Source organism: Accipiter gentilis, chromosome 2, assembly GCF_929443795.1.
Source record: "Accipiter gentilis chromosome 2, bAccGen1.1, whole genome shotgun sequence".
NCBI classification, from domain to species: domain Eukaryota; kingdom Metazoa; phylum Chordata; class Aves; order Accipitriformes; family Accipitridae; genus Astur; species Astur gentilis.
In genome coordinates this window covers 37759651-37780422 of record NC_064881.1, presented here as the reverse complement: position 1 = coordinate 37780422, position 20772 = coordinate 37759651, and the positions used below count along the sequence as shown (strand labels likewise).

General features: G+C 36.2%; 1 protein-coding gene across 3 annotated transcripts in view; it reads left to right on the top strand.

Moving 5' to 3' along the window:
- Nucleotides 1-20772, top strand: part of CSMD3 (CUB and Sushi multiple domains 3) — a 767893-nt gene that overhangs the window by 82693 nt on the left and 664428 nt on the right. For all 3 annotated transcript variants that reach the window (XM_049824473.1, XM_049824463.1, XM_049824457.1), the window contains exon 2: nt 6208-6430. In XM_049824473.1, the coding sequence (XP_049680430.1) occupies nt 6208-6430 (223 nt within the window). The remainder of the gene's footprint in view (nt 1-6207; nt 6431-20772) is intronic.

The following is a 20772-nucleotide window of genomic DNA, read 5'->3' as shown; positions in this document are numbered from 1 at the left end:
ATCTATCTTACCCAATTATTTGCAAAGACGTATAACCATCTTTTCTCATAACCTTAAAATGATACACACCATAGATAAAGAAAGAGTCTTAAAACAAGCTTCTTTTGAACACTTTATAATGTCTACATATTGGCACAATTTCCAGTAAGCTGTGCAGAGAGTAAACATTCAAATATCTTGTTTGTGAAAGCAAATTATTTTAAGAACAAACTGAAATCAAATGGCAATCTAGTTAAGAAATCCTAAATTTCTTGGAACTCAGCTGATTTTCACAGAGGCGTTACAATAGTGTTCTTCTTACATTGTGTACGTCACAAACACAAGATTTTTGTGGGTTTTACAAGGCTTTATTAGGCATGTCTGGAATTTCTCTAGACCAAAGAAAACAGCCTAAAATTAAGGAAATAAGCATTATCTGTAAAAAAAAAAAGAATGATTGACAAAAATAGAAAGCAAAAAAATCCAACCCACAGAGATAGATGTAACCAATTAAAAAAAAAAAAAAAAGAAAAAATCACATAATCAATCTGTGGGTTTTTTTAATGGTTGGGTGAAATATTAAATGTAGACTTTGTTCAACTGGTAGAAAGCTCATTGTAAAAGCTTGTGGGAAGGATTCTTTGAAGTACAGAGTATTGGGTTAAATAGGCATGGAGGTCCATATGAATACAAGATAGACATTTCTGAAACAGCACCAGCTCTAATGCCTTCTAGCTGGTATGGATACCTACCCCACTGCAGACTACTGCAGGGGTGCAGCATACTTTGGTTCTGGTGTGCTGTGGTGCAGGGTTGCTGCTGGTATGTGCACCTTCCATGCCTCTCACAGGAGGAAAATGAGAGTCAGAAAAAGCCAGGGGCTTATAATGTTCTGGTAGGAATGGACACCAGTGAGTGTACTCAGTGTAAAAGTCACCAGTCACACCTGTTATCAAAGCACAGTAGAGAAAGAAAGAAGTATGCAAGTATTTGAGGGAGGCAGAGATAAAGGTGGAGAGTAGGAAGGAACTAGATCCACTACATTAAAGGAGGCAATTATCTTGCATGTTTGTACTGATGTGAAAAAAGCCAATAAAACTTTGTGTTGGAAGTTGAGGTTAGAGAAAGGAAGCTTCTTTTATGCAGAAAAGAGGCTTATTGGGAAATGGAAAAGCATAAATGGAAGAGAACTAACGATGAGAAGAGATAAAAAGGTAAATTTCAAACATAGTCCAAAGTAAAATACAGTCATTACATCTGATGAGAGCTTCCTCTTCTCCATTTTGTAAATGGGCTCAAAGGTCTTGGTGTAAGGCATGTCAGAACAATTAAAATTATAGAGAAGCTGAGATGGTTTAGAAAGAAAGATTGTGTATATATTTTCCAAATAAAGGAGGGATTGATAGAAGGGAGAGAAGGGTTCACAAAACAGGGAAGGGTTCACATCACTATGAAATCTATCACTGCAGCATTTCAATAGGTTCTTTGAAGTGCTAACAAACACATGTGAGAGTATAATATGAAACTACAAAAGCAAGAGGTTTCAGAAACAGGGCTATAGGAGAGAATAAGGAAACAAGAAGGATGAACGCACAGGCGCCATAAAACCTGAGGTGATGATAATGCAAGTCAACAGAAAGAGAATCTAGCACAACAGAAGAGAATTAGGAGAACAATCCTTCCTGATTTATGGTCATCATGAAAATTAATGGCTCCTTGCTGCCAAAGACAGTCAGGTGATCAAAGATCACAAATAGAAAAAGGTGTTGCAGAAACATGCAAAGAGCAGGAGACACAAGTGAGTAAAGTTGATGGATTCTGCATGGAAGAGGACTACCATCTTGGGGGAAAAGAACAATTTTGCAAATAGGTAGCTTGCACAAAAAAGGGAATTGGACATGGATGACATGGCTAAGGAATACTTTAGGATATGATTGACTGTGCTTTAAGGTGAGTGCAAGTGAAAGAGATGAAAGAAGATTGGGATATCAGAAAAGACAGAATCAAAAAAGCAGCATGTGAACAACTCATCTTCCCTTTTCTCAGTTTGCTCCTAAGGTAAATGACAGCAAGTATTAAATACCTCTTTAAAAGGAAAGACATAAGCAACATAGAAATGTGTAAATACATTAATCAAGGCAGACACTGTAATTATCTTATGGTGATGACTACTATTAAAGAATTACATTAACCAAAGGAGATTAAACAAAAGGTGTGGAGTACTTGGAAGGTGAGGGTTGCAGAAATATGCTATTAAACAGTATAATTGAATGGTCAGGAGGAAAAGAAAAAGACAATCTTGTGTATCGAGTGAGTATAGTTATGGGACATCCAAGGACAAAGGGTATGGATATGGTGTACTACTTGCTTTGTTAGAAGGCAATGAAAGTCAAATAGATTACTGTCACTTACTGTAATCCCATAATGAATCAAAGGATGACTGAAATCAGGAAGAACAGCAGTGTTTTCTGATTTCAATAAATATTTATCCATGCAAAATTGATGAGAATTAAACATCTAAATTTTAAAATCTGGTAGAAAACAATGCAATGGAATATTTGAATCATACTAACTACTAAGAGAATATCATCAGTGCTGTTCATCTTCACACTTGAACAAGTATTTTTCTTTTCAACTTCAAGCTTTTCAAAGTTCTTTCTCTCATGCTTTGAATCAAACCTTCTCTTTAATGAAATACAGTTGGAAGTAAATTCTGGTTTGAATGCTAGTTCTGAAATCTAGATGAAAAAGATCACAGTGTACGCTATCAGTTATTCCAGCATGAATTTTGCCTTGTGAAAATAAATGTCATGTTTTCAATATTTGATCAGACCCGTCAGTTAATGCATGTTGTTTATTTTGAATGTAACCAAGTTGGTCTGCCAAGGTGAAGAGCATTACAGAATGGATTAATATACAAAAGTAGAGATTAAAGTGCACGTTGTATGGATTCTGTTGGCATGATTTTTATTTTACAGACTAAAAGAGTAGACCAATGAAAATCAAACTTCATTGTTTTTTCCATTCTTGGAATTAAAAATGTATCTTCTGATACATGTATAGCTGCATTACATTCTGCTGGTTATTGCTGAAAAATATCCAAGTTATATCATCTTGCAGCATATTAATAATTCTCTTTTGCTACAGTTTGGACAAGAGTAAAAGGTATAAGTGGAACTTTTATGTGTCACGGAAATTTATATTTCATATATATATGTATAGATAGGAACAATTATTGGATCCAATATGAAGCATTACATTCCTTAATAAGTAGCGTGTTATCTCACAGGGTACTTTCTCATTGTTTTGGCTCTGTTCTTTTTTTTAGAAAAAAATAATTTTATTTTGGTCACAGAAAACTTATTTGAGTTTTTCTTTACAGCTTGCACTGAATTAACAGAATAGTACATATGTAATTGATAGCTATCCTGACTTAGATACAGCAACAGTGACACAGGTTCTGAATTACGGAGCTGTATTCTGACATTGAGCCAAAATTCACACTGTGCTTTCCACGCTTGGTCTGGAGAGATGCATAGAAATTAACAGTGCATGCTATTTAATTTTCAAATCTCTCTCACTCTAAGATTTTTTTCTAACTCAATTGAAGTAGGCCTCAGAAAGAGATTTCTAGGAAAAACTAAATTTATAAATATATGTACACTTAGCTATTTTAAAAGTCTTATTCCAGTAACTATATTTGGTGGGAGGTGCTAGATCTCTAGGATGAAGATCTTATGATGAGTAAATAATTTCGTTTAGTAAAGTGACTTGCACACAAACTGTATTCCAGAAGATTTTTAAAGTGCTAAATAAAACAGCTGAGCTTAAATAATAAATAATAACACATAAAGGAGATTTAAAAATAGTTTGAGTATATGAGGGAGATGCAGAAAGACATAAATAAAACCAACTCCTAGCAATGAAGGCTGATAACAAATGAAGTGCGTAGGCACTGATATGAAAATTAATTCTCTAAGCTAATTTCCAGTAGAAGGTAAAATTTGCTATACATGTCAGAAGAGGCAAACAAAGCCCTAATTACTTTCCAAGAGGATTTTCCAATCCGTCTCTGTCCTATATACCTATTATATACTCATATTTGTAGCAAAAGAGTAATTACACTTCATAAGAGGCATCTTTTCTCACCATTGGAGATAAGTATGAAAAGCCAAGATAAAAATATTGGATGTGTCCCTTTTCTATTGTCAAGTAAAGTTACTTTACAGTGTAGCAATAGAGTGTAAAATCTGAAGAGATTTCTGCTTAGTACTTCAGAGAAAGGGATCTCTGCACATTTAGATGCTCAACACAAAGACAAGCTTGTGAATATGCCATAAAGAAGATGATTTAAGGAGCTCAAATATATACATATGTGTATAAGAGACGGCATCTGGTTTGTTTGTTTGTAGTTTGTTATGAAATGTATATCATGTTTCTCTGAAAGAGCATACTGAGCAGCTGAGCGCTTCGTGTTTTTTCTCAGTTGATGAAATCCGCCCACTAGCAGAGGGGGCTTGCTTTGAACACACTTGGAGAAAAGAAGCTTTTTGGGGGTGAAAAATGTAAAGCAGGAAGACTGGCCTAATGTTTAGGGGATAAGACAGCAGAAAGCCTGGAAAGGGGATGTAGACCTACAGTCAGACTGCAAAGCTGGTAGAAAGAAAAAAATATCCTAAGGACCTAGAGGAGTTAGGAACTGCTGTAACTGAGCATTAGAATTGACAGCAAGAGTATAGAAAAGGACCTGCCCTGCCAGTACACAGTGACTTGGGGGAGATATTTTTATAATTATTCTTGTTTCTATTTTTTCTCAGAAAATGGATTTTCTATATAAAAAGAAAATTGCTGATAGTCCAAGAAAACTTGGCTTCTGAATGTAGAGGCTATTTCTGACATTTGGGGATAATCATGTTAAAAAGGATCTATTGACAGATGCACTTTTCACCTTTGACCCACTGTACTGATTTTGGCTGGAATAGAGTTAATTTTCTTCATAGTAGACCTTATGGTGTTATGGTTTAGATTTGTGACCAAAACAGTGTTGATAATACAAGGATGTTTTAGTTATTGCTGAACAGTGCTTACACAGTGTCAAGGCCTTCACTGTTTCTCACGCTGTCCCTCCCAGCAGATAGGCTGGGGATGGGCAAGAAACTGGGAGGAGATACAGCTGGGACAGCTGGCCCCAGCTGACCAAAGGGGTATTCCATACTATATGACATCATGCTCAGTGATAAAAGCTGAAGGAAAGAAGGAGGAAGTGGGGACAGATGTTCACGGTTATGGTGTTTGTCTTCGCATGTAATTGCCAGGCATGATAGAGCCCTGCTTTCCCGGAAATGGCTAAACACCTGTTTGCCAAGGTAGCAAATTAATTCTTTATTCTGCTTTTCTTACATGCACAGGTTTTTCTTTACCTATTAAACTGTCTTTATCTCAAGCCACAAGTTTTCTCACTGTTACCCTTCTGATTATCTCGCCCATCCCACCAAGGGGGATTGAGTGAGTGGCTGTGTGTGGCTTAGCTGACTACTGGGGTTAAATAATAACATACACTTAGGGTCAGTCAAAATACATAAACTGTTCATCTTAATATTTTATTTAGATATAGAAAAGCTTACGAAGTTCTTTCTGGTTACAAATACACAAGGCAGTTATTTACATGAGAGAATATAGTGATGCAACAGATGGCTATTTGATATTGACTCTTTAATTACACAGCTTTCATAAACCAGAATTATTGATTGGAAAAAGCTTGTTCATAATAAATAGCCTTTCAGCCTCCTCCAGTCGCAGAATCTGGGGAGGAATAACAGAAGATTAATAGATCTAACCTGTATCAGACCTTCACCAAAAGAAGACTCATTTACTTTGCTCTGGTTGCTTTTCTTCCTTTTTACAAAAAAGGGAATTGACGCAAATACTTTGCTTCACAGTCAACGAAATTTAGTCGTAGATGTTGTTTATATATATTTATTTGCAAAGATGCTACCATATGTCTTTACATAAACAGTATGGAAAACACATTTGTTAGGTGGGTGGGCTTGTTTTGCAATAAGTAGCCAGGATTTGTATTAAAACATGGGGTTTACCTTTCTAAATGGAGTACTTACAAAGAAGTATTTAGATAATTTTTTTAGAAATCATTCATTCCAATGATGTATTTTATTGAAGGTTGATACAAAAATGGATTGCTAACTTTTGTTTCCTTGGGGTTTTTTTTAGGATTTATTTATACCTGTGGTGGAACATTAAAAGGACTTAATGGCACTATAGAAAGCCCTGGCTTCCCATATGGATATCCAAATGGTGCAAACTGTACATGGGTTATAATAGCAGAAGAAAGAAACAGAATACAGATCGTCTTTCAGTCTTTTGCTCTAGAAGAAGAATATGATTATTTGTCATTGTATGATGGGCATCCTCATCCTGCAAACTTTAGGACAAGGTAAAGAATAAATATTATTAAAATGTAACTTGTATTCATATCTTTAAAATATCTGAGAAAATAGTTAAAGCTAATATTTTTAAGTTATAGATTCTTTCTTATGTAGACTTTAAGATGCACCTTCCTTAATTAATTGTAAGTATCTTAAAATCTATATGGTGTGCTTTAATTCTACTAAAAGTGCTAAAATTAATCTTGTCTCAACAAAACATAATTAATTAATAAGCATATAAGCATGGATACATGAATGTAAAGTGAATATGCGATGTAGAGGTCTCAGTTTGTGTGATCTAGTAGTGGTGGAACTTTTGTAATCTTTGCAACAGGAGGCTTTTGAGAGAGATAAGATAACATATTTAAGATAGAATAGGTAATTTTTGCAGTTGCTGTGAGCATTTTCTAACACTAAAGGATTACAAGAGTGAAAAATCAAGGGTGTGATGAGACACAGAACATTTCTTATCAGTGTCTACTTCAAAGTCATGGCCCACGTGTCCAATTCTGGAAGACTGTGGCTTGAGGGATACATAATAAGCAACAGATATATTATCCATACATTTGCTAGCTATCTTTATTATCATCTATCTTGATTTCTGTATGTCAAGTTGTCATCTACCTAGACTTCTGTAAGGCCTTTGACATGGTCCCACACAATATCCTTGGTGCTAAACAGGAGAGATACAGATTTGATGGGTGGACTATTTGATGGATAAGGCATTGGCTGCATGGCCACATCCAAAGATTTGCAGTCAACAGCTTAATGTCCAAATGGAGATCAGTAAAATGTGGTGTCGCTGTGACCAATACTATTCAATATCTTTGTTAATGACATGGACAGCACGATTGAGTGCACCCTCAGCAAGTTTGCAGATGACACCAAGTTGACTAGTGCAGTTAATTTGCTTGAGGGAAGGGATGCCATCCATAAGGACATTGACAGGCTTGAGGAGTGGGCTTGTGAGAAGCTCACGACTTTCAATGAGGTCAAGTGCAACATCCTGCATCTGGGTTGGGGCAATCCTCAGTATCAATACAGACTGGGAGATGAATGGACTGAGAGCAGTCTTGTAGAGAAGGACTTGGGGATATGGGTAGATGAAAAATTGGACATGAGCCAGCAATGTGGACTTGCAGCCCAGAAAGCCAACTGTATCCAGCAGGTTGAGGTAGGTGATTCTTCCCCTCTACTCTGCTCTCATGAAACCCCACCTGGAGTACTGCATCCAGCTCTGAGGTCCCCAGCACAAGAGATCGACCTGTTAGACCAGGTCCAAAGGAGGGCCACAAAAATGATCAGAGGGATGGAACACCTCCCTATGAGGAAAGGCTAAGAGAGATGGGGTTGTTCAGCCTGGAGAAGAGAAGGCTCAGGGAAGACCTTGTTGTGGCTTTTCAATACTTAAAGGGGGCTTATAAGAAAGATGGAGAGAGACATTTTACCAGGGCCTGTAGCAACAGAACAAGGGGCAATGGTTTTAAATTGGAAGAGGGTAGATTTAGATTAGATATGAGGAGGAAATTGTTTATCATGAGGGTGGTGAGGCACTGGAACAGGTTGCCCCAAGAGGCTGTGGATGCCCCATCCCTGGAAGTGTTCAAGGTCAGGTGGGATGGGGCTTTGAGCAGCTTGATCTAGTGAAAGATGTCCCTGCCCACAACAAGGGGGTTGGAATTAGATGATCTTTAAGGTCTCTTCCAACACAAACCATTCTATGATTCTATGGTTCTATGACACTGTGATGAAGAATGTACTATGTATTCCTAATCAGGGAATATCCAGTTTCAACTTACTTTGCATAGTGCTGCTCCAATAAAGGGATGTGGTTTTATAATATTATATGGCAAGTGTTGATTCACTGGTAATGAAATTTTTTTTAGAACTATTGTGCAACAGTCCAGCATCTGTCCACTACAAAGTAAATGTAACATGGTATTAGAAGGAAAGTACAGCAGTAAAATTCTTCATCTCAAATCTGTGCAGGGTGTGAATTTTGTTTGTCAAATGGGTAACAGTCAGCAGATATGGAGAAATGTATCTTTAATGAAATTGTTTTTCTTTGTACTTCTCTTTCTATTTTTATTTTCTGTTTCATGAGTGTTTGTATGCAATTCTGATACCAGCTGCAGGAAAGAGGGAACCCATAGCTAAAAGATTTGAGGGTTGTCTTTTCCAAGAAAAACCAAGAACGAGTAGTTTTCCTCCTTTCTGCCCACTCCTCAAAAAATAAAATTTACGTGGAGATTTGATCACTTGTAGGAGCCCAAAAAGGCCCTCACTGCCAGTCAGGACTCCCACTGGTGAATCCACTCTAAATCGTAATCTGAAAGGGTATGTGAACAACATTCTGCACAAGTGCAAAAGAATGAAACAATCATTGCTATTAGGAACTTACGGTCTTAACTGAGTTACAGTTTTAACAAGCTTCAGAGAAAACAGGTAAAGGAAGCTAGGGGGATGGAAGGAAGAGGAAAATAATATCTTGCAAAGGCAGAATTTTTGTTCTTTGTATGTCTTGTTCAAGCTACTGAGAAGGTTTATATATATTTGTGTGCACACATATGATTGTATCTATGTACATCTATCTGCATGCATAAATATATAGATGCCTATCTACATATACAGATTATATGTATCCAAGATTCTTTTTATATTAAACTAAGCCTTCAAAGCTGGAGCTTTGGGATACATTTTTTTAAATGTCAGTGTCTTGAGAAGAAAGTCAAGGAAGCCTGGCATGCTCAAAAGTTTTGGTATTGTGTATTTAGGATGCCACTATATTCTGGTGAAGAATAGGATACAGAGTTCTGTAGAACAGAATAAAATAAGTCAGCACTTAAGAAGGAAAATATGATTAAGCCTCCATGTAGGTCTTGAAATAGACTGCTTTTGCAAGACTTACAAGATCTTGCTAGTGTGTGGGTGCAGTAGAAAAATAGTACATATTTGTGTGAGTGCAGAATTGGGTTTTAAATTAAGAAAGTGTGATAGTGAAATTATGCAAGCTTTACTAAATCTTTCATGGTGACGTTTACTTTCCCAGATTGCTGTAGCAAGTAGTAAGGTGATGTTTCCTAGAGTTTTCTTTTTGCAAAAAGTTTTTACTTAAACAAGTACAGTTTTACTTTAATTGTTTACTAAAGGTACAGTTGCTTGTGGAAAATTTCTTTCTAGCATGACAGTGGATTTTATCATTTTACTTAGTGACATTAATGAAAGTGTAGCAGATTATGCTAGTCACCCTCCCCTTAATTTTATAACAGACAAAAATGTTTTCAGGGGACCATACAGGTATATTTGTAAAATATATAGCTGGACAGCTAAAAAACCTGTCTCAGACAAGGCCACTATTTCTTTTTCTACTTCAGTATTTTGATTGAAAGAAGTTTCTGTGTGACTGAACAAGATTTTGCAGATTGGCTATTTGTAAAGCTCATAACCTCTGACTCTATGCTTATGCAGTTTTGTACTTCTTTGTTTAATTGTTCTCCTCAGAATTGAATCTTGTTGAAATTTGCAGTCACTGACTGTCTTCAGTGAATACTTAACAGCCTTAACTGGTTTAGATGGCACTTAAATGGCAGCTAAACAATAACAAATGGAACAGAAACATGTCAGATATGGCCATTACGGAAAGCGTACAGTCAATATTACACTTTCATCTTTGTGTTACTGTATATGCTTGATTTAGCGTATTTAATATGTCAGATCTTTGCCTCAAACTATAGAGAAAATATAGAATAGTTTAAAGCTTTGAACTAAATGGGGGGAAAAAAAAAATCTTTCCATAAATCATATTTGCAATCACCTACAAAAAAGTATTTTTGCAGAAAGATAGTATTACTTCCTGTATTTGAACCAAGTTTTTAGCAAAATTTCGTACTTGGGAGTCTTTCTGGGCCATGTCATAGCCACTGTCTATTTTTAGGGCTTCCTTGCTGCTCTCCATGTGTATCTTTGTGACTTTTGTGTACTCTTTCTTTCATATTTACACAAATAGCTCCCTCTAAAAAAAAAAAAAAAAAATAAAAATCAGGGTTTGTTTTTATATGCTACTTTTAAATTACAACTTTGTATGCACCTTATTTTGGAAAGCAGCTAATACTTCTGACTGCTGTTTTGAGTGAACATGTTGCATTTCCAGATAGAACTCGTTCCTTTTTTTTCAGAATTTCTGCCGTTCACATAGTTTTTGTGTGTATTACTAGAGGAATCATTTTGCAAAGCTTTTTGAACATGCATATCAAAAACATGTTCTCAATTTTCTGGGTACCCAGCTTGAGAAACAAGGGTTTTGTCTGCACTAGTGATAAGAAATCCCGCTTTTAAATGAAGTTCACGGAAGGTATGATTTGAACTGATAAAACATCACATAAATCAACCGCTTTGCAAAAGTCAATTTGGGTCAGCTGATGAGACCTCTTGCATGTTATGAAAATATTTTTTAGTATAACCTACAGGTAATTCACTGCAGTAGCTACTGCCATATATTAGGGAGTGACAGAAGCAGGGCTGCTCCACGAAGGGCCACGAGGCAGGAGCCGAGGGTAACCCTGCTCAGTCTGTGCTCTTACCAAGAGGGCACAATTCTGCAAGGGCTGAACACAAGGGGCAGAGCTGGGGACTGGTAACAAGAGTCCATTGACAGCACCCTACATGGCAAGCAATGAACCAGGTCCAGGGGCCATCCAGGGAGTCCAGCTGTGAGGAAAAAGCAATGTGGCCAGGGACAGAGCTAAGCTCCCCACAGAATATGGCTGAGGGGCTCATACAGGAGGCAGAGACAGGGATATAGTTGTAGAGAACCACAATTAATGTTAAACTGCACTATTAGTGGCAGTGAGATGGTGCATGTGTAGGTGAAGAAGAGAATGGCAACCTCAATTCTGACATTTCCTTGCAAGTATTTTACTTTGTAACTTGGGTATATTTTGTTTTCTGTTGTTTTTTTTTTTTTTTTTAAGAAATTTCTGAGCATAAGCCATAACATACTATCAGTAAATATCAGAGTATGTTTGTCCTTTTTTTTAAGGAGTAAGGTGCTTCACTACTTTTAAAAGAGATGCCAGACTCAATAGTTTTCTAAAATATATTTTTTTGCTCTAATTAGTTACCCCAGTTTGCACTGTAATAATAGAAATGGCTTTAAATAATTGAATAATAACTTGTGATTATATACCCAAGTACTGTTCACAGTTCGAAGGGAATGTATTTTCCAAAATTACCAGTACCTAACTGGTTAATTGATTTGATATTTAAATATTCATCACAAAATTAACATTGCATTGAAATCAATGAAACAAATTCAGATCCATTTTAAACAGAGGAAAAAAATGCATGCCTGCTGCAGTTTTACTGGGATAAACTGGATAATTCAATCCACTATATTTCTGTCTCATTTTATTGACTAAAAGAATCTTTCTTATGTTTATGGTCAGAAAGCAATTTTGTAGTAGCCAAAATAATATATTTTCTAAAGTTAAAAATAAAATTATTTAGAAAATGACAAGTCTACCAGAATGTTCTGGTAAAAAACATCAGAAAATTTCACTATGTGTGGTCTTCAAAACGACAGACATGGTATGGGAGTTTGGAAAGCTCCACTGTTAGGAAAAGGGTATAATCATTTTGTGACAGCTATTCATTTGTTTGCATCAGTGCAAAGACGTATGGATAAGTTATCTAAAACTCATGAGAAGTGGAGGTGTGACAAACTGGCACAAACTAAAATTTTTGAACACTTCATAAATATATATTTTGCTTGTGTTTGAGAGCGTGCAAGACCAGCATATATCTGCAGAGATATTTTAAAATGTTCATATGGTCACTGTGTCCAAAGATTTAATTGGATGAATTAAAAAGTTTTCTCTACATACTTGTTATGGGTTTGTGTGGCGCAGTGGCTTTTTTTGGTAGCAGCGGAGGGGGCCGCAGGGCCGGCTCCTGTGAGAGGCTGCTGGAAGCTTCCCCGGCTCCAAGTCGGACCCACCTCTGGCCCAGGCCGAGCCCGTCAGCGTCGGTGGTGGCGCCTCTGGGAGAACAGATTTAAGAAGGGGAACCTGCAGCAGAGAGGGGAGTGGAATGTGAGGGGAACCCCTCTGCAGACACCACGGTCAGTGAGGAAGGAGAGGAGGAGGAGGAGCCGGGGAGGGGGGGATGCCCCCCAGCCCATGGAGGGGAGCAGGGGAGCGGAGGCCCCCCAAGATGGCCAGGACTCTGTGGGAAAGCCTGCGCTGGAGCAGGCTGTGACTGAAGATCGGCCCGCAGAAAGGACCCACGCCAGGGAAGTCTGTGAGGAACTGCAGCCCATGGGAAGGACTCACGTTGGAGAAGTTGGTGAAGGACTGAGGGACCCCCACACTGGACCAGGGGACGAGTGAGGAGTCCTCCCCCTGTGGAGGGAGTGGCAGAGTCAAGGTGTGGGGAGCTGACCCCAACCCCCAAACCCCATCCCCCTGCGGAGAGAGAGGAGGCAGAGAGAACGGGGAGTGGAGTTGAGGTGGGAAGGAGGGAGGGGTGGGGGAAGGTGTTCTAAGGGTTGGGTTTAATTCCCATTGTTCTTGGTTTTATTTGATTTGTAGTAAATTCAATTGATTTTGTTTCTTCCCCAAGTTGAGTCTGTGGTTTTGCCCTTGACCTAAGTGGGGAGTGATCCCTCCCTGTCCTTGTCTTGGCCCACGAGCATTTCTTTCTATTTTCTCCTCATTCCACCAGGGCCGGGGGCCCGGTGGAAGTGAGCGAGCAGCTTCGCGAGGCTTTGTTACCAGCTAGGCTTAAACCACTACAGTACTCATAGTTAATTTCCTCTTAGGAGATTTGAATGGAAGGAGGCTTTAACATTCTCAGAGTTTAAAAGGTGAGCTAATACTCATCTTTTCTAATCTCTTTTTTTAAGCAAGATGAATCATCCTTTCATCTACATTCCCTGCTGAGGCAAACAAGAATCAAATGCACAGGTTACCTGAGCTGCATAGGAGAAATTCACTGAAATTACTGGAGACATCCACTGCCCTTTATCAATGAATTGTTTTCTCCTAAAACATCTGACTCCCTGAGTAGGCCTATATTTTTAACATTTACTCCCCAACCACTTGAAGAGAAAAAAAGTTTTCAGAAGATTAATAAGTAGGTCTTTAAAATTTCAGGATGCTCCTAGTCTTGAATGTAATTGGCTATGCTCCCTTCATCATAGTACTTCCAAGGGTTTGAATTTGGTACTATAATAAACAGACTCATACTTTGATAATGGTATTAGAAACTACTCAAAAAAGAAATCATTATCACATAACAGAGGAATTTTAAATAAAACTAAAATACTTTATTTTTTTAATTCCGTAGTATATGGAATAACAGATATTGCTCCACTTAGAATGGGTGGTACAGACTACAAAATTAAAATTAAATTCTTTGTCCAACTAATTAAGAGCAGAGAAAAAAAAGTCTGGAGTAAAAATATGTAAAATTACAACAAATCCTGAATATCAATTTATATTAAATATTGTTAGGGTTGCAGGCAGGTGAGTTGGCTGCTTATTTGGGTCTGGGCTGAGATTATGCTAATTGAAAAGGTCATGGAAAACTATCAGAGATGCCAGGACAAGAAGCCAAACTGGCTGCTCTGACCATGCCATAGGAGTTGGACCTGCTTGTTGGTCTAGAGGATCACAGCAGGAGCAGGATGAGTGCTTTACCCAGCTGGTAAGGGAACACCCTCACAGATGAGCTGAGCATCCTAATGTCACCCCATCAGTGCCTGCTCCTGGCCTGATAGCATTGTCAAATACCTATCTCTCTGTCATAAAAGTGCCAGGTATTACTGACAACATAATCAAACACCGTGTTTTAGCTCAAAACCAATCACAAATTTAAGGTACAGTTTCACTGAATAATTTACATTGATTTGATTTTACAGTGTTGAAATGCTAGCATCATCCATCCTTTTTTTTTTTACATCTAAAATTTTATTGAAAAACATTCAGGGCATGGGATAATTTCAAACAAAACGAAACAACAAAGAAACCCCAGTAAAATCAAGGGTACTTTAGTAATTTTATGTTCTTACTTACAAAATAAATAGCACTAAGTAAAATACTAACAAATCCCAATTTTAAAAGGGGAAAATAGATTTCTAGAAGACTAGATTTTGCATATATAACTTCCTATTTTTAAAGCGGAAGAATTGTAATTTACCTTTTACATGCGCTAAATTGTCAAAATTATCTTACGGAAAAGTTATGAAGAAAGGCGGCTAGCAAAATAGTGAATGTTGGCAATACCAGAAACTTCCAGTGCCCTCATTTAATAGTTCTGCTTGTTTTTCCATTATTCTAACTGTGCTGATTATGTGTTTCTCCTTTTAATAGGTAGAAGTCTGGTCAAACAGGCAGCAATTAGGCTATGCTGCTAACATTAGTGCAACCTCTAGCTTACTACATGTCACCTAATGACACTCCAGTAGCTACAGTAATCTTTTTCTTCTGACTCAGACTCTTTCCTTCTTCTGGTCCTTAGAACTTTAACCTTAATTCTTTGTGAAGGTTTATATCTATGTTACATCCTTTACTGTCTCCCAGCCAAACTCATTACCATGCTTTTGGGGGGAATCTATTATACTATTATTTGTTAGCAAGTGTTCCAATCTTTCCCATATTAACTCTCATCAAAACCAGAAGATGAGAAAATCCCCACCTTTTTCCCTTGCTTTTGCTACCTTCTTCCTCCATTTCTGCTATGTCATGGTTTCCACTTACAGAATTTCCTGACTTTAAAGGCTTGTTTTACTTGCTCTTTCCTTTCCCACTTCTGCCTTTAGGTCATCTACAGTACTACAAGATGTTCTGCAGGGTGCCCAGAATTAGTGCCAATGTCTTACCTGGGCAAAATGCCATGATGGTGTGTTGATTTTCCATTCTGAATCCAAGCTTTGTTGTATGTAGCTCTATTTTACTTCATACATGTGTATCCTTTTGTTCTTTCTAAGTTCTTACTCGTATGAACAATGCCTTGTTTAATTAAACCATGTAAAGACCCTTTCTGAGTAGCTATCATTTGGCTTATATTATGCTATTTCAAATCATGTTATTAGAGTTATCCTCCAAGTTAGTTCTGTACCTTTCATCTACTGCTACAGAAGTTACTCAAGTTAGCAGACTTGGTACTAATAAAATAAAAAAATGGTAACTCTGTGAGGTTCTAGATTAAATCTGAAAGAGACAAATTCTGTCTGAGTATTTGGTTATTAAGCCTTTAAGACACATCAGAGTGGAATATTTGCAGTCGTTCAGGTCTTCTTTCCCAACAAACCTTGACAGCTGAAAATGTACAAAGCTTCCTTTTCCACTCTACTATTTCAGTCTTTTTGAACATTGATGTAGACCAAGAGTTGTTGATAGGGAGATGACAGAACCTCAAAAATTTCCCATTGTCGTCAGAGACAAATGTAGCCCTCTGAGTTTTTTCTGCTCAGGCTGTTTATTATGCCCTAAGTACCTGTACTTCTCTTCTCTCATCACTGTTCACTTTCTGTCCAAATTGGCAACCAGAGCAGAAACTGTGATTAGGATCAAATTAAGGATTCAACACTTTGGAAACACCTTCAAACAGCTGATCACTGAGCTAATGATTTTTCTTTCAGCTGATCCACAGTTTTCTAGCTTTCTCCACTATTGGCATGGAAAGAGAAGAAAGGAAGGAATTTCACTTGAGAATTTAGGGACCAGTGAACAAAACCAAATGGGATGACACTCTCTGCTTACAAAGAAAGACAAGATTAAAAGGTATAACTGCTAGTTAAAGACCAATGAAGAGATAGGAGACAGAAAGAAAAAAAACATCAAAGACCAATGCAGACCAATGCAATGAAGGAGGGAACAATGGCAATTAAAGAAAGAACAGAAGGCACAGATAAATACCAATCAAAGTGGAAAATGATGAGACAGATAACTGAATGAATCTAAACAAGAAAATTTTTACTGCATGAACAAAAAAAAAAATATCGCAAAGTTTTAAACAAAAGATAAGTAGAATGTTGAAAATGGACTGAACATGGATAGGACACACAGCAATAAATACAGCAAAGTTAGTACATAAAAGAAACAAAGATAATTGAAAAAATGTAGCAGAATATAATGGTAAATAGATATTCAGCTCTGAGAGTTGAGTTCTGAGCAGGCAAGACATTTAAATGGAGGTTTCTTTTTCTCAATCTGAAAAGTTTGCTTTATGAAGAAAATACATTGAAGCAATAAAATGTTTGGCATTGTGATTATAAATACAAAGCTGAAAGAACAGTAGTTTACATCAGTTGTGCTATACTCTTGGGAATATTTTGATATGATATTAAATTTCTAGATACCCATTGAGAGTGAAAGGTAGAAAATTAAAACTGATAAAAGAAAGTGCTTATCCAGACAGGGTACAACTGGTGTCTTGAACTTGTGCTTACATGATTGTGAAGAAGCCAAGATTTTAGCAACTTAGGAAAAAATGGTTAGATGTTTGTTTAGCTAGCAAAGAAGTCCGAAGTTAAATGGTAAGGATTTAAAACCAAACCCAGACCAAACCAAAACCAACCAACCAGCCAAACAATTTTGGTAATTATTTGAAGGTGGAGGTAATTTTCTGCTAACTGACCTTAGGAAGGGACTTTCCCATTATCAGCCTTCCATGGAATATATTTCTCTGAAGTAATTGGGATGGCCAGTTTGGCTACTCTGAAGTAGCTGATGGACATTGGACCAGCTTGTTTACTTGACTTCTCATGTAATGCAAGAAAAAAACACTTTTACAGCCTCTGAGAATTATCTTCTTTGGAAAAACTGGTAAACAGCATTATACAGATGAAGAGTGCATATGCCAGTTTTATAGGGAGATGAGTGTGATCATCTCTGAGAACCAGCTTTGCTAAATATTAGTTATTCATTTTTCTTTGCATTGCTAAATTGCTTTATGGCATTTGAAACAGTCTAGCAAGCAAAGCTGATTTTTATTGTGGAGATCACTTATATACAACACAGATATATGACATTATATTGCAGCATGCCAGCACAGACTGTCTGTGGCCACTAGTCTTCCGCATATGTTTCAGCGACAGAAGGGGGAAGAATGAGATTTCACAATAATAATCTTGTCCCAGAAAGTTATAGTCTATGGGAAAGACTCATTCTATTGCAGGTGTATCTAACTGTTAGACTTGCTTACATGACAGAAAGGTAACTCTTAAACCAGTTGTTAAATTCATCTTGTATTGTTGCAGTTAACAATGTAGATAAACATACCTCATAAAGTTGATAATCAAATCAGAATGTATCTAGAACAAACATTTACTACTACTAAACTCAACTCTGAATGTTTACTTCTTACATGAATAGACGATTTCTGTTGTTTTTGAAGAAAGGTATGATCATTCTTTTTAAATTGTTACATCTGCAGAAAGCCAAAAGAAACATCTGAGTGTGCAAATATGTATTATGTGTGTGTGTGTATTTACATATACACTTATTAGAATGAAGTACTGTTTAGCTATAAGGCTTGAAATGGAGAACTTTTCTCTCTGTCCCTCAAATATTTATCTTAAATTGTGAATGTGATAGCTTATTACTGAAAAGTGGCTCCTATAGATTACATTACATTGCACAGTTTGAAGTGAATATTTTATCATCCAAATTATTTATGTAAATAAAATATGTTATATTTTACTTTACCTAAGTACAAATTAATGTCAACAGTATACTAAAAATTCCTGAATCAGCTGACATGGAAGAGCAGCTTTTCCAAAAAAAAAAAAAAAAAGAAAAAGCCCCTCAAACCCCAGAGATCCATTCTAAATATTAGTAGCATAAAAAATCTCCAAATCTGCTGTCAGTTCCTCTGCAGACAGTGCAGATCTCCAGGACCTAAATATAATGACATAGATTGTTATGCAAAAATGTCTTTTTCATTAGGATTTACAAATTCAATCATGAATTTATACAATTTTCTTATATGGTCTTGACCAAATTTCATTACTTCAATGTGCTTCTGTTTTTGCATTGTAAAACACATATACTACACATCTACTTTTCAAGGTGTATAGCTTGAAAATGTCTATACAAAGGACCGAAGTAATTTTGGTAGTTAAATATTGCTTCCTTATAATATGAAATGAACTGTGCACAGAGAGAAATGTATATTTTATCCAGTTTTAAACAATATTAGAACTTTGTCTAAGATAAAATAGATTTGCTGTTCTTGCTGAAAGTTTAGTCACTTTCTGTACATCCACCGTACTAGAATTAATAAGTAGACTAAGTTGTAAGTGAGATTTGCAAGCAGAGAATCCTCATCTCCTTCAGGTCTTTTCTAATACTATACAAAAGGAATCTTTTCATGGACAAATGCTGTTCATTCTTATCTATGACCTGCAAGAAACCAATAAAGATGTCTATGGCTAAAGCCTGCAGATGGACCTTTCTCTAATACTCTTTTATCAGGTGATTGAAGTTGTTGATAACACCTCTCTAGAGTAACAAGCATCTATGTACAAAGAATGGAGCTCATCTTTTTGGGTGGAATATTGGGTGTTGGAAAAAGTGAAATGAAAAGGGCCCAGTGTGATGATCTAACTAATAAACACTAAGTATAAAAATGAGGAATGTTGTGAAGAGATAGCATCTCTATAGATAGCATCTTTGATATATGTCTTTTATTACACCAATTTCTAAAATAAATGAGAAACTTAAGTAAGCAACAAGTAAGATATGACAGGAATGAGAAGAGAGAGATGTTATAAAGGGTATAGCAGACCCATGCAAATTCCTAAATGGAACTCTACATACACAAAAGTGCCAAAGTTCTGAGTACTGTACTTCTAGGCTATTTCTGTACTGCAAATGTTCATATACTGTAGTATTTCAGTTGTCATTTAGAAAATAGCTATTGATAATTGCAAAAAAAATTGTACAGTTTGAAGGCAACAGTAAATACTAAAGGACACAATTTTCAAATCATAACCACTGACATAAGTTTTTGCCTATGGCAAAATCTGGAATTGAGTCAAAGTATAGTTTTTTTGAAATTTGAAACTAAGTCTTTTCTTAGGTTACTGTTTTCATAGAAAGAATGTAGTATGGTACTTGTTAATACAACTCTATAAATATAACCTGGATGAAAAAGTCACAGTGACATGCTAATCAAGGTAACTACCTCTCATAGCCATTTGATTATTACTAATTGCAAAAATAGTCTTCTAGTCCAAGTGCCATTGTAAACATGTTATAGCAGATCATGTGAAAATTAATCATGGCTGTAATATTTTCTATTAATTATTTTTTTCCTCTGTGATTTCAAGTGATTATAGTAAGTTAAAATATATTTAAAAATAGATTTGAAAAAAATGTTTAAAATATAAAATCATCACAAAATCCTCCATGCCAGGCAAAAACATAGTAAAATCAAGTAAACCTCTTGATTGGCCAAAATACAGAACTCAGAGGTATGAAAAATATAATTCATAGTGTAAACAGGCCAAAGTAAGGGGTTTTTTTGCAAATGAAATACTAGAAAAAGTATTATAAAAAGGTACTATGTTTCCACATATAGATACGGTGTATGTGTCTCATTCTCAGGGTATGTATTATAAATTCTGTAATTATGGTTACAGATAGGGCAAAAAATTAAAATGGAGATATCTCTTTTTTAAAATTAAAATGGAAAACAATGGATTTGACTAAGCTTTCCCACAAAAATTAAGCTCTGAATGTATTTCTACCTTCCTCCTTTCACAATAGTGCTTTCACTATCAAACTATTTTCTATAATTTATCTCTTGATTCCATTCCATTCCACATTCCTTAGTAGAATTGTTTTATCCATCTCTGTCCTACCTTTCTAAGCCCACTCTATCATCTCATAATTTTTCTTTTTTGAATTTACTATTTCCTATTTGTAGTTTCTATCTGTGAATTTACCACTTCTGAAGACATTTAAGATCTCACAGTGGCCTTAACTAAAATTACAAAAAGCCTTCAACTAAAAATCTAGACAAGTTTCTATTTCTATCATAGTATTTACACCTGCAATAAGCAAGATTCTGATAGGCTTTCAGCTTTGGTTATATTGAATATTGGGGTCACATTTGACATAATTTTTCAGTTTTATATGGAGGATTTAAAAACTTATGCTCTATCGCTGTGTTTTGCGTGAAGTAGGTTTAATCTTTCTGTGACTAAGATTTTCTGAATGGCTGTCTAGGGAAATTAAATCTGTTTTTTTTTTTCTCAGAGTATTATTGGACATTGTTTTCTTATTGTTTAGAACCACACTAGGTTATTGATCAACATGATGTAATACCTGGTTTCATTACTATG